The sequence below is a fragment of the Ambystoma mexicanum genome, chromosome 3q (assembly GCF_040938575.1).
Source record: "Ambystoma mexicanum isolate Mex_15411 chromosome 3q, UKY_AmexF1_1, whole genome shotgun sequence".
Classification (NCBI taxonomy): domain Eukaryota; kingdom Metazoa; phylum Chordata; class Amphibia; order Caudata; family Ambystomatidae; genus Ambystoma; species Ambystoma mexicanum.
The window spans coordinates 816,888,495-816,902,899 of NC_090926.1; the positions used below are offsets into that span (position 1 = coordinate 816,888,495).

At 41.8% G+C, this 14,405-nt stretch overlaps 1 protein-coding gene across 1 annotated transcript in view; it reads right to left on the reverse strand.

Annotated features, from left to right (window-relative positions):
- CA10 (carbonic anhydrase 10) overlaps positions 1–14,405 on the reverse strand; it is a 1,133,169-nt gene that overhangs the window by 775,079 nt on the left and 343,685 nt on the right. Inside the window, exon 3 of the mRNA XM_069654920.1 lies at positions 12,159–12,301. Coding sequence (XP_069511021.1) covers positions 12,159–12,301 — 143 coding nt within the window. The remainder of the gene's footprint in view (positions 1–12,158; positions 12,302–14,405) is intronic.

Sequence of the window (14,405 nt, forward strand, 5' to 3'; positions counted from 1 at the left end):
TTTTAGTGGTAATACATTACAGAGGCCTTGTTGTAGACCAAAGGTCTGATTTCTGATTGTTGCTCCAGATACAGGGTTGCCACCAGTAAATAAATGTAAGGGATTTGACACATTTCCATTGCATGTTGTCGTGGTTGCCTTTATTTGGTTGCAGTTCTTGACACCATTTATGACTTTTTGTATTGGCGTACTTTCTTTCCGATGGTTTTCATATGGTTTGGTAGACAATGGGAAAGTGAATTTCAGTAAATTTAGATCAAGTGCAATGTTTAGGACTTCAAGTGCAAGCAGTTCATTGTCTGTTACATCGAAGGGTGACTGAAATGCCTCTGCATTTATCTCAATCACCTCTAATTCCTCATTATCTCTGTTTGAGTCAACTTCCGAGTGATTTGTTCCGTTCCTCGGATTTTTGTCTAAAGTTAGGATTCTCCTGGCTTTGCTGCCATTATCGCCGTTGTTAAATTGTAAGTCTAAGTTTGTAGATTCGGTGCGGGCTTCGATGGAGACTTTGGCCATTCTATCCATTTCATTATTCAAGACCACTAAGCTCTCAGCAGTCTCGCGCGCATTTGCAGGCATAGCTTGATCGCGCAGGTATAGTTGTTGCGGTATTAGCAATGATTCCACATCTGAGTTCGCTATGAGGGTGGCTCTACATGCCTCAACCGGTGCCTGTGCTAGAGCAAGTTCAGTTGCTGGATCATCTAGAGCTGGCGCACTCGCAGGCTCGTGCTCCACAAGAGGTGGGGCTTCTATTGAGTCCGGCGTTGCGCCATCTGTACACTCTTCCAAGATTGTGTCCGTAAAACATTGGGCAGTTAGGATGGCAGTTGAAGTAGCGGAAAAAACGGGATTAATCAGCCTCGATCTGCTACTTTCAACTCCTCCCTCGTTTACATCGAGGGGTAAACTTTGTCTTGTTTCACTTTCAGTTTCATGGTCACTTCTAGTAATACTATTTAAATGCAATTCAGTGTCCATGATTTTACTATGAATTAAAGGCAAGGATTTCTGGGTTTGTTTTAGCTTAAGCCTTGTCCACGGCCTATTGTCCCCCATGAAAGTCACTTACCTATGGACTTGACTTCTGACGACAGCCGCGGCAGCCTGCTGCGGACTGCAGAAGACTGGACTCTCTCACGGACTCCGCGCGCGCTCCGCGCTCTTCAGGTGTTTTTGAAGGCGATTGTGCTTTATTTTCTTAAAGGCACACTGGCACAATGGAAACAGAGTACAAGACCGTAGACCGTAGCTGCAGCTCCTCTCTCCACTCACTCTGCAGCAGACTGGACTCTCACGGACTCCAGGCTTGATTTACAAAAGCACTTTTGAGTGAGAAAACCCCATTGAAAAAGACTTTGTAAATCAGGCTCAGCATGTGCTGGGTGTTATATAGTGCGAGACTAGTTGTGAAGCAATGGAGCACTGCATAACGGGAGGATAAAGTTATAGGGTACAATAACACGGATGCACTTGGAAGGAGAGACCAGCAAGTGTACACATGGAAGGAGCACGGAACACTGGCGTAACAGGGCCCCCCGCAACCCCTGTGGTGCAGAGGCCCCATGCTGGGCAGGGGGGCCCAGTGGCAGTGGGGGGCCCTCAGCAGGGCTTGCAGGGGGTGGGGGGGCCACACTTTGTGTGCGCCACTGGCACGTAAAGATAGGATATAGAGCGTTAAAGGCAGGGGACACCAGTTTGGGAGGGAAAGGTGGACCCAGTGTTGTGTTACTTTGTTGGTAGATCAACAGCTGTGCTCCCAATGTAACTCTATTTCTAGGAGTGTCACACACTCACCAATGAAATCTTCAGACTTTCATTAGCACACGCAGTAGACAAGATATGTGTGAATGGCATACATGCCAACATTCTGACACGTCTGGGAGGGAGATTTCTACAGAAAATTGGGAGACAACAATTTCCCCGTAGGAATGCATTGGGGAAATAATTATTTTAGGCGGAAGAACGTGAAAAATAGCATTATTTTTACCTAAAAATTCGGGAGTCTCCCACCTAAATCGGGAGGGTTGGCATGTATGGAATGGTCGCATGTGGTAGGCAGTCACTCCCCCCCTATTTGGGCATCGAGAGAAGGCAGAGGTTTGAAGGAGATGGTTGAGAAGCGTTTCCCCGGGGAGATTTTTGGCGCTGCACACGGCCAGCGAGTGGCCGTGGGGAGGCAGAGTGCCTCCCGGGGTATTTAAGGGGCTCAGGGAAGGTTCGGGAGCCAGGCGACGGTTAGGACTTGAAGATTGTCCCGCCCTCCCACCCCTTCATGTTGGGTTTTAGGAATAGGCTTATTTGAAGACGAGAGAGGGTCCAGGGTACATTTTGTGGGGGTTTTTTGCTAGAGGTAGGGGTGGTAGTTTTTTGTGACAGGTCAGGGCATTGTGAAGATGTGATGTGATTTCAGTTGCTGATGTGGCAGGTCAGGCTGGCTGCAGGTCAGAGGAAAGGGGGAGATTGGCGTAGAGGGGAGTATAATGGGGTTGAAGTGTTTTTGGGCGCCGGGGGCATGGCCCCTTTTGATGTGAGGGGAGGGAAGCACAATGGGGAATGACACGGGAAAGGAGGGGGTGGCGCTGTTTGCACAAGCAGGTCACCCCGGGGGAGCAGGTATTGAGCCTGGAGGGGCATGGCCCCTGGGAGAAAGCGGGACGCCTGGGAAAAGGGCAAGGAGACGGTAGGCTCCAAGGGGTAAGTAGGAAGGAGATAGATGAGTTATTTATTTAATTGCTGGGAAGATGAAAATGAAAAAGGAGAATGTTTAATTATTTAATTGTTTGTTGTAATATTTATTTAGTTTGTTAGGCCATGGAGCCAGTTAAGCATTTTGAATTGTAAGCTTTGGCCTGTCACATTAAAGCGACCTTTTCCACTTTTAAATGAGTCTGGGTTTTAGTGCAGTAAGCCAAAAATGTATGGAACCAAAATACTTTGTGAGCACACACTATGTAACCGTTTTAGAGGAAATTCTGTGTGTTGACAGAGGCCATACAACTGATCAAATTGTCAAAGTGGTAAAATATTGTTTTCTGTGGGAGTCTACAAATAATCCGGAGACCACACTCCTCTTTTAACACCATACGGGAGGGAGTAACAAGTCGGCAATGCTATGTGTGTGTGGAGACCTCATAGTGACCATCGGGCCTGATACAGAGTTGTGACTTGATTGGGCAATGCACCGATTTTCAGGGTGCTTGAGCTTTGGATTTATGGTGCCCTTTTAGCACAGCCAGGCTGGGAATCACTTTAATGGCTATTAATCGAATTGTTAGGTCCACACACAAGGGTACTAAAGGTGACACTGAGCCTAATTGCAGACTTCACACAGCTGGGTGTTACCACATCAGACAGGTGGAACAAAGGCAGAGATATGCTGGTTGTACCTGAAAAATTGTACCTCTGAGAAAAAGGGCAAGGATACCCCCAGCAACAGAATCAGGGAAGCTTCTGGCCCATGCAAGTAGAACACAATCTCTATATCTACGAACTCGCTTCCTGCAGTTGTGGTTGGTTGAATTAAAGCAGCACTCCTTCATAATGCCGTTGTTCTTTCCTTTGTGTGGGTATGATGATGTGCGTGTGTGAGAGCACGTGTGTTTAAGTGGGTTTGTGATTGTAAGTGGGGGACCTCGTCTATGGTTAGGTGTATGGTTTGTGTGCAATGGTGGTTATATGCATTGTCCCCGGTGTGAGTTGGAGAGAGTGCAGTAGAGCTGTGAGTTGATCTGGTGGGTCTGCACCAACTTCTAACTAAGAAGGCCCTTACATCGGGCTCTAGCGTTGGCATGAAGTGCCAATTTGGGAGTTTGCAAACACAGGATTTTCAAGCACCACCATGCAATGGATCAATGCGCAGCAACTTAATACATCTCTCTTCATGCCACCATCACCCATCTCTATAGCTGGGAAGATGGGTGTTCACAGTTCGATTTGCCCAGAAAAATGACATATAGAGAGACTTTGCATTCACCTAAAATCTTGCTGAGACCTATAGATTTAGGTGGAAGAATGAAAAAAGACAGTAATTTATGATGACTATGATTGTCACTCTAGTGATCACTTGTACAGCATTAACCTGAGTAGAACGAGGGAGACAAGATGGCAACCAAGAGAGCCATCAGAAGTCTTCGAAGGGCCTTTCTGTTAGCATATAACCAGGGTAAATGTTACTCACCTGCTCTTCAGAAAACGCATAACATGGAGTGCTATGAGCAAGTAATGCAGAATAGGGTATTGTTGCTTATCCTTACTGGGTGTAAACTGCACCAACCCTCGTTGTATAGACCCTTTCCCTCTCCAGAAACGACCCTTTCCCCCTCCTCCCAATCCCGAGTCTATAAAGGATTCGAAGAAAGAAAAAGGTCAGCCTGATGGGGTCTTTTCTCTCTTTGTACAAAACCTTGCACATGCTTCCTACAGACTGAACATGAACTGCATCTTTTACCCTACATGAATTCACGTAGGATATTTTTCTGAGTGTGACGTCCCAGTTAGTTTGTGCGCGCATGCGCGAGCCTCGTTTCGGGCCCCGCGCATGCGCACGTTAAATAAACTGCGCACCACGGCAGTTGCCGCCGGGACGCGCAAATATCACCAGTGCGTCCCGTGTCTCCGTTGATGTATGCGTGTGCATGCCTGCTGTGAGTGCGTGTGGGCCACCCGAGGCACGGGTGGCCGCCCTCAACATAACACTGAGGTGCCCACATGGCTACATGTTTGGGACACTACACAGCATGACATAAATTCCAGTCCCCACATCCATTGTATTAGCATTGACAGCAGGCATCTCATCCAATCATAACGTTCCAAATACTGGCCTTATCAACCAATACAAGCCTACATTCTGAGCTTTGTGCAGTGCCACCATCCACTCCTCTCCCACTTTTTTCACTCCAAGAAAACCCTTCCCAAAATCCTGTCAATCCTGTCACTCCCTTGCTGCTCAGCCACCATATACACAGGGAAGGGGCTCTTTCTTGAGCTCCCTTGGCTCTTTCCATGGTGGTCATCTTTGAATATGATATATGATATGATATGGCATTTATAACGCGCCTATACACAAGTGTTTCACAGCGCGAAATGCAGTTTTTATTCTGTTGTACTCCACATCGAAACCGGTTTACCTGGAATTAAATGCTTTAGTACTCGGAGCCAGGTGCTAATAGCAATAATACCCTCAAATGGTATCGGAGCCACAGACTTTTTTTAACCAGTACAGACTGCAGACTCTTGCATTATTGCTCAATTTACACAATGTCCAAGCTCTCGAACAGAAAAAGAGCGGCCATTGGAAAACTGCCTTGGAGAGGTCAACCTTGATGGTTGCAGAATACTTTGTTCAAATATAAAAAAAAAATTGCATTACAAACGCGTACCCTTTTAATTAAAAAAAACAAATCTTCACAGTCCACTTCTCTAAACTAAATTGGAATGCAGCCTTACAATGAATATATATATTGCCTAGATTACAGGAGTACCCCATGATCAAATCGAAGTGGTTCTGCTTTTTTCAAAGCATAATTGTGGAGGCAATTAAAGATACGTCTAAGAAATTCCCTGAACCATCTAACAGCTAAACATATGTTCCACTATGTCAACAATGTCATCCCCGAAGCTTTTGAAGAGATTCCACACACCGTATTTTAGCAAATCGGGATAAACAAATCAGCGTACATCATGGCCATTAGTATGGGCCATGACCGAGAATTACTGGCGGCAAACGACCTATTCGGCATATGTTAATGCATATTAATAGTCTTTCATTTCAGTGCAATCACTCAGTAAAGTGCTCTCCTCATTAGTTGTTGCTATGTGGCATGATTATTTTACTCTCCCAGGCTTCATTTGCGGTCTTTATCTTTTGACTATCTGCTGAGCTAAAAAGCAGTTAATCAGTGGACCAATCTGCAGTTACCTGACCTGCTTTCTAATAGATTAATAGATTACTAGACTGGAAAAAAAAAGCCTGGAGATATCACATTACCTTTCTATAATACAACAAAAGAGACAGACATTTGTTACAGGAACAGTATTTATTGATTGTTAAGAACAACTTTTATTTTTTGAAGCAATTTTGCACAACCTATATCATAAAGGCATTGTTTATTACAACACGTAATCTATGTGGTGTGGACAGTATTGCAAGTATGATATTTTTCTGGTATTTATTAACTTCATTACAAGTTCATCACAAGTTGAATGTTAAATAGTGCAATGCTTATGCTTGAAAACATCTACACACTAATGCAAAAGGGAGACTCTAGGGAATGAACGAGGAAGGTCGCCACTAGGATTGACAACATTATACAAATATAGACCTTCTCCTGTGATTCTGTAGCAGTGTGTCACCGAAAAATTACTCAATAATAATAGAAAAGTATACTTTTCAGTGACATACTGCTACTGAGTTAGAGAAGGTCTATAGTGTCTTATGTTGTTAATGTTAAAGGTATTTGTACTGCACACCGTCACCACTGAAGTTGTCCCCAGAAACACTGCCGGATCTGAAAAGGAGAGTGTGGAAAAAAGAGGGTTTATGGAGAGTTAGTAGGGTGTAGTTGGGAATAGGAAAGTGAGATTAGTGATGTTGTGCTGGCAGCTTCAGTTCGGTTTGCACCGTTCGCTGAGTCTGTGCGAACTCTCATGTGCTGTTGTGTTGGGTTATGTGGTGTTAGTCTGTTGTTGCAATGTGGTGAATTCCATGTGGATTGCTGTGCAGAGAGGTGGTTGTCTGGTTTTCTGTATGGGAGTGGTATGACGAAAGTTTAGAGTTCGGTTAGCAGTTTTTTTCTTTTCTTTTTCTGTCTCTCTCCCTCTCTTACCTCTGTCTCTTTGCTTTTCTGTGCTCCCTCATCCTGGGTCAGGGATGTTTAGGTTAGAGGACTACCTGCCCCATGTGGGGATCTTATCTACCCATCTATCTTATGAAAACATCTACATGCAATAGTGTTCAGCTCTATTTGAGAACCTTGTTTTGAATATTGATTTAACGACATGCTTCTAAATGAGTTTAAACTTGAAGGTAACAGTAGTGCTACATATATTAAAAAGAAATACTTGAAATTAATTGGAAAATGCAAAGTAAGACTTAAGTTGAACTAGTAAATATTATATGCTCTTTATATGTATTAGGTTTATTCCAGTATTAGCCATAAAACTATATACATATAAAATGTCATGTAACAGTTGTCAATAAGTCCCAACTATACATGAATTTAATAAAACACAAGTTAAATCATTATCATACATTTAAGCAACAACGTGCAATATACATGTGTATATAACAGGGCCTGTAGTAGCGGCTCTGTAATTATGGTTAAGTTGCTCAACTCATAGAAAGAGCCCTTTTTGGGCTGCTTATAACTTTGGCGCTGTTTGATGAATCCTCACCAAACTTTGCAAAAAAGGTATAATCCCCCTTCAGAATGATTATGTGAAGTTTGGTGTCCTTTGGTGCTCTTTTGTACATGGGGGCAAAGTCATAGGGGGATCCTAAACAATTCTGGAGATCCACATCGAGGCAATGTAATCATTAAAAAATACAACATTGCACGTGTCAAACTATGAAACAGGTGAGGGGTGATAAGGATGGGATGGGATATGGCCATAAAAGCCAAAAAACAGGTGTTTTTCCTTCTACGATGCCCGCGAACATCTCAGATATTATGGTACATTCATGCATATTTCTTCATTACAAGGTCGGTCAAAAGCAGTTTATGGATGGCTTATAACGTTGGCACCATTCAATGAAACTGCATGGAATTTTGCAATCTCATTTTGGACCTGACCTGGAATGGTTCTGCAAGGTTTGGTGTTGTTTCACCAAGCGGGGGGTCCCAAAATATTTGAAAGGCTTATACATTTGGTGCCGTTTGACAAATCTTCACAAACGTTTTAGACCCAATCTTCAAAGTCTGAATGTTTGTTCATAGTCTGAATGGATTTTGTCAAGTGGGGGCTAAGTTATATGACTATTATTGTACGTACATTTTCACACAGTGTCACAATGTAGGTACAAAAAAGTGATATCCCGTTGGTGACTGAGTTATAGGCTGTGGCCATGGGCATGAACCAGACATTCTGGCTACTGGCCATGCCCACGAGGGTCTGGCAATGGGGTTAAAGTGGGCATGGTTCCCAGGGTCCGCCTATGTGGTAATGTTTTTGAAAATCGGGATAGGTTTGAATGGGAAATAAAATGCTGCTTGTGGCTTCAGCCCCAAGGGCTGGGCAGGGCTGCAGCAAACATTCCAGAGGAGCATCAGCTAGGACCTCAAAGTATGGTTTTTCAAATCGGTCTTGTGCTTTATTTTTCCAAAGTGCCAAAATGTAAGTACAACAAATGCTTACTCTGATTTACTTATTGGGGCATGCAGCCCAGCCGAAGCCTGAAGTTTAAATGGGGAAATACATTCTGTTTGCGGCTGCAGCCCGAAGTGCTGGACTGGATTGCAGCATACATGCGTGAGGAGCATCAGCAAGGACCTGAAAGCATGCTTTTGCAAATCTGTCCTGTGTTTAACTTTTTTGAAAATGTCAAAAATAAGTACAAAACATAGTGATATAACTTTGATGCCTGGACAGTGGGCCTGGCCCTCTGCAAGGACAAATGTCTTCTTTGATTTACCTATTGGGGAATGCGGCATGGCCAAAGCCCATGCCCCATGGATTGTGGAAACGGGCCATGGCTGCAAGCCATGAGCACTGGCCATTGATCAAATGATGAGGGTATAGTGGACACTGAACTAGGATGCAGGGTAGGCGCAATGGATAACAAGGGTGGTTTGGTGGTGCCGGGGTTATGATCGAGCCTCATGCCCTAGACAATTCAACCACAACTTGCATTCCCAGGATTCGCTGCTGATAACGACACACATCAGTATGCGTTGCAAAAAATATGTTTGTTAATAACTTATATACAGTGATGTAACATCATGAAACATTTGCACTCATAGAAACCTATGGAATTCAGTGACAATACTTTGTTAAGTGGACATTATGGTCACAAGTAAAACTGAAAACCCCCAGAAATTCACCAGTTATGGTAAGATAAGCAACGATAACTCAAGCCACCACCGTGCACTGGCAAGACTAACACTCAGGACAAAGATGACATCACAAATGAAATTTATTTTGATGAAAAGTCCCTACAAGGGGTTGTGTTTACAATGTTGGTAACACGATGTCAGGGGTGTTTGGGAAACCTATCATGAACTACCGAATGTATTAAAGAATGTACTCATCTCAACAGGACATTATATTGGAGTGTTGTTGTTAATACAGGAACCTAATCATACATACACATAAGCAATGGCTGCAGTATTCACCATAGAAGTACAATATTTTTAATATGATAATATTGGGCAGTAAAATAATAAATGCAAACCTATCAAAATGTTGACCAACATTAAACCTGAAAGGAATTAATAGCTAGTTATGCAAGGCTCACTACAAAAAACACACGTGTGTTAGTACAAACTATACATATGCAAAGCTACAATGCATACACATCTGAGGCACATACAGTGAAACTCCAGTAAGGAGGAAAGAAACAACATCACCAGAAAATGACAATAACATTAGAGCTGATCATCATGTACACAAATAAATTGTGTTTTTGAGGCCTACCTATTGGCCCATCTATTTGCACCATGAGCTCAGATCAAACTGTAAGGAAAGTACTTTAGGAACATACGAGAAGGTTAATGTCTATCAATATAGATCACCTTTTCAATGTTTGAAATTGTCACTGTTAGTGAACAAAAACAACTTGTCTAGAATTGCATCAGTGATGTCATCAATGATATTTGTGATGTCATGTATGATGCCCTGGGTGCTCGTCTTAGCAGTGCACGGTGGTGGCGCAAGTTATGGTTGCTTACCATAACTGATGAATTTCTGGGATTTTTAGGATTTACTTGTAACCATAACGTCACTTTAACAACGTTTTCTTTACAGATATATATACGCATCTATTAAGTTCATACTGATTTAATAGTAATAATATCTTTTGTGGATATCCACAGATGACACCTGTAGGGATTCAAGGACTAATGATTTTTTGCAGGTAACTTCGGGTTCTGCTACGCCATGTGGACTGTGGAATTCTAAAGCCCCATGAAAATTTACTACTTAATTCTACTAAATATTGTGTTTGGCATTATTTTTCAATTTCTAGCACAACACCCATCTGACCTAGAAAAAGAAAACAGTTATTCAAGGATAGGCCTTTCTATAAAAAAGCTAAATATATTTTATTTCAACAACAGACTGATGTCAGACTAGAAAGGTTCCATGTGATAATCTGGCTGGGAAAAAGTCATCAGGTAGTTGACTTTTTCACTACCCCCTAAAATTCCTTCCCCAAATATTCTAGGAGGGGTATAATTATATATGATTACCTCCAATCCTACACTATTTGGGGAAAGTGTTTGATTTTCTGGAGGGTGCATTTTTAGAAAAATGTCGCCACTTGGCGGCCTTTTCCCGGCAACATTATCACTGGATACCACTAGAAATAGATTCCTATTTCTACCGCATGGACCTAGTATGTGTCTTCCATTGTTAGTGAGAGCAAGCTTTGTGATAAAAAAGAAAAGCATTGTCTTTCTGTTTCTAGCGCAAGGAGAGGGGAAGGCTTGAAAAAACAACCTATTGCCTTGTGAGTGTTTGACCAAGCCCACTCTGGTCAGTGGGACTTGATTTAGGGCCTTCAGTTAATGCGAACATGAACATCTTTCTCAAACCTTTATGAGCCAAATCAATGAAAAGGTTTGGCGAGTCATCCAATTTACAATCACGTGAAATTCAGGTGATCAGAAAACGTTGATCAAACCTGTTTGGGTTGGACACACAGTGCCTTAGCTCCAACAAACACATTGACATCACACATAAAGCCACCTAAGTGTCTTAATATCTACTGCTACGTGAATTAACTATTGAACAAATTACAATAATAAGAGATTCACCAAAATAGAGACACCATAAACAGAGTTTATCAATAGCGAATAGATATGTTTGTGCCTCCATGGGACAGGACCCCAGCACAACGCCAAATCTGTTGACACCAGAGGAAGAGCTTGTGAACTATAGTTCCTGAGTGTGGAGATGACAGAATTAGCATACAGAAATGGACAAACCTGGACAGTACATGGATATGTATCATACTTGGAGAGTGATGACAGAATGTTTCTTCTTTCCAGTTCTCAGAACAGTCCTAAGCCTTGGTATCCTTACCACAACAATGGCCAACTTTAGAGCAACCTCTTACCAGGGCCCCTTCATAATAGAGGAAGTAGTACAAAAAATAGAGAAGAGCAAAACTGATCAACAAGGACAAAACATTCTTGGATTTGAAAGTACGGGACCCTGTAACCAGTGTTGTAAGTGGTTGAAAAGTGAAGAGTTGATGGAGCTATTGCATAGGAAAGTTGTAATAGCATGGCAAAGCAATTAAGTACTTTCAAATTGGACCTTAATATATGTATGTACCACATCACTAAAACAATCCTTTGGCTCAGACCTCAGAATTGTTGTGAATCTCGATCAAGGATGTATACAATATGTGGCCAAATACACCCTACATCGAAAAAACACAGGGAATTCAATTGCATGCATTCTCCGTTCAGTAGATTACAAAGTGTATATTCAAATTGTACATATCGTAGCATTACAATGTACTAATATGTGATACATTGCTTTTTGTTTTGGGGAAATATGAATATCAAGAAGCATCTGTGAGGCCATTCATTATTGATACCCTATGTATTTTACAATATGACGCCATAAGTGACTAAGTTGGCTGTCTTCCTGTGTGACAACCTTACAGGAATTTGGTAGCTAAAGACTGTTTCATTTCACATACACATCTAAATGTATTCACATTGGTAGTAATTATGTACAGTCAACTAAACATGTCCTTCTAAAAAGATAACAGCAACCATGAGTATAAAACAATCTTCAAAGGGTATTTTTCTTTTTTTAAATGTTAAAGTAAATATTTTAATTGTAAAGAATATAAAGGAGACATTTTAAAAATACCAATATGCTCAAGCTCACAGTGCATAGTGTACAGATCTTTAATATCAACATACTTACTCTACTTGCAGGTTTTCAGAGACAACTTCATACATATAACAATTTCCACTCACCTTCCTTCCACCCGTATTAATGCGCAGTGGAGTTAAGAATGGGTCGTAGATCATATGGCTGGTTTTTATATTGATGGGAGACTGTCGTTTTCCCACAGCACAAAGATTCCAGCCTGAATTTATCAGTCCCCAAAAGGAAGGAACTACAAAAAATGAAATAAAGTATAGAATTTTAAAATAAAGTGAGGAATACATTTCATGTAAATACATTTCCTTTATTCATAATTTTACATTACTCAGATCCAATTGTCGACAGTGTTTTTATTGTATACACACTCCTGTCAGTTGGATTAGCACCCCAACATTAACAACATTAACATCTTAAGGTCAACACACAACTATGCAAAACACCACAACTGCATTGCACTAGATACTGCCTTCATGAAACTTACTTGCCACCGTGGGGGACTCTTTTCACTTCCCTCCAGGAACATTGGTTTGACTGCACATGCATTACTATTGTTGGGAAGCAGGGGAGAAAGTCCCAGGCCCCGCTGCGATTCATGACAAGGCCATTGTCGAAGGAAAAGTTGCAGAGAATTGGGAGACCAAAGGGATTTTGGGGGTCTATTCATAGAGGCTAGATTGTAGCAGAAAAGTGAGTGAATTGGAATCTATTTTAGAAGGTAGGCACCATTTTGAAATTGAGGCCTAGTGCCATGGCTATGTTAGTATGCTTACAGTTAGTCCAGAGAGTTAGAAGGGTGTGCGTGCGATTTTCATTCGCAGCCCTGGCAGCTTTGCAGAAGGTTACTTTACACACCCACAAAGGCCTTAATTGCATCTCATTAGTAGTGCATGTAACCCAGAAGGAATGTGCCCATCAAGGCCAAGAGAGGCCCGAATGAATCTTTGAAGAGCAATCCCACAAGAAGAGGTGTGAGGGCTCCAGGTCTTCACCAGTCCAGATCTCTAAGTTATAGTGGGCCGAGACCCCCACGCTCCAGACAAACATTTGAATACATTGACCAACCTAATACTCCTGACCACAAAACTGTAAAGGACCAATCGATCAGGAAGATCTGTAAGTGATTTCAATCCGGCACACAACCAAGTCTCGCCCAGCATGTAGTGCGCAATTGAAGCCCTTATTATTTTTGTCTATAAATTTGATATTCTAAACGATATACCACACCCTTCACATGAGACCCCCCCGTCACACTGAACCAGGAATCAGGCTAGTTTGCAAAGGTAAATATTTATTTATGTATTTAATATGCAATCATAATATATTTTAATAGATGAACAGCAATTACCAATGGGGTGACAAAACATTGAATAATATCTTTAATACACTGGGAATCGAGGAATGAGCATAAAACAAATGCGGCGCAGAAAGTAATACTTTTGTGTCGGTTTGGTATAGATGGCACTATGGTTAGAGGTTCCCCCTGCAACACCTCTCAACCCCCCAATAGGCAATGAATAGATGTGAGGAGAGAGCAGGTATTCAGGAATAGCACAAATCAAACAGAATATCACTCCCCCCTTGCCCCTTCAAACACAAGAGAACAACGGCATTGACTTTTCAGCTGTCAGGATGGCTTTGAAATTGTCTTTAGAATTGACTGAGCAAAAACACCAAATGTGGTCAAAAACACTTTCATTATTATAAATTCCTATGGGAGCGCTTTGCAGAGTTGCACACAATCACGAACAATGGTTTAGTCCAAAGAAAACATTTGAAATCTCAAAATCCAAGTTGGAAGCAGTTTAAAGCTAATTCACACGTGTAAAAACCTTTCAGAATTGTAATTCGCGGCAAACTTTTACTTGCGCGATATTCGCTATAAGGGGAGAATCGCACTGTTTTGCAATGCGGTTTTGAGTTCTATGGATAGCTAAGGATGTTAGGTACAAGTAGGAGTTGAAATCTCGTTTCTATCATAATAACTGAGGGCGTTATAGAGGTTTTGGTAAAGGTCATTTTTGTAAAATAGGCGTGAGAATGGAAAACAGAAATGCACTTTGAAAAGACAGATGGGTTGATTACAATAGATTATGACTATGAAAAAGAGAATACCACTGATGGATCTTACAGTCACGTGATCAGCGTAACCCGCCTGCTGTGGATACTCTACTTCAGATGAGAAAAGAAATCAGCGCAAAAATAGTTCTAGCAAGACGATGGTTCTGAATTAGAGATGGGATGAGTTTGAGATAGGGATCAGACAATGCAGATATATTAGGGTCACTTTTCTTCCTATTAATACTCACAGAATAAGTTATTAAATTGGACCGTCAGTT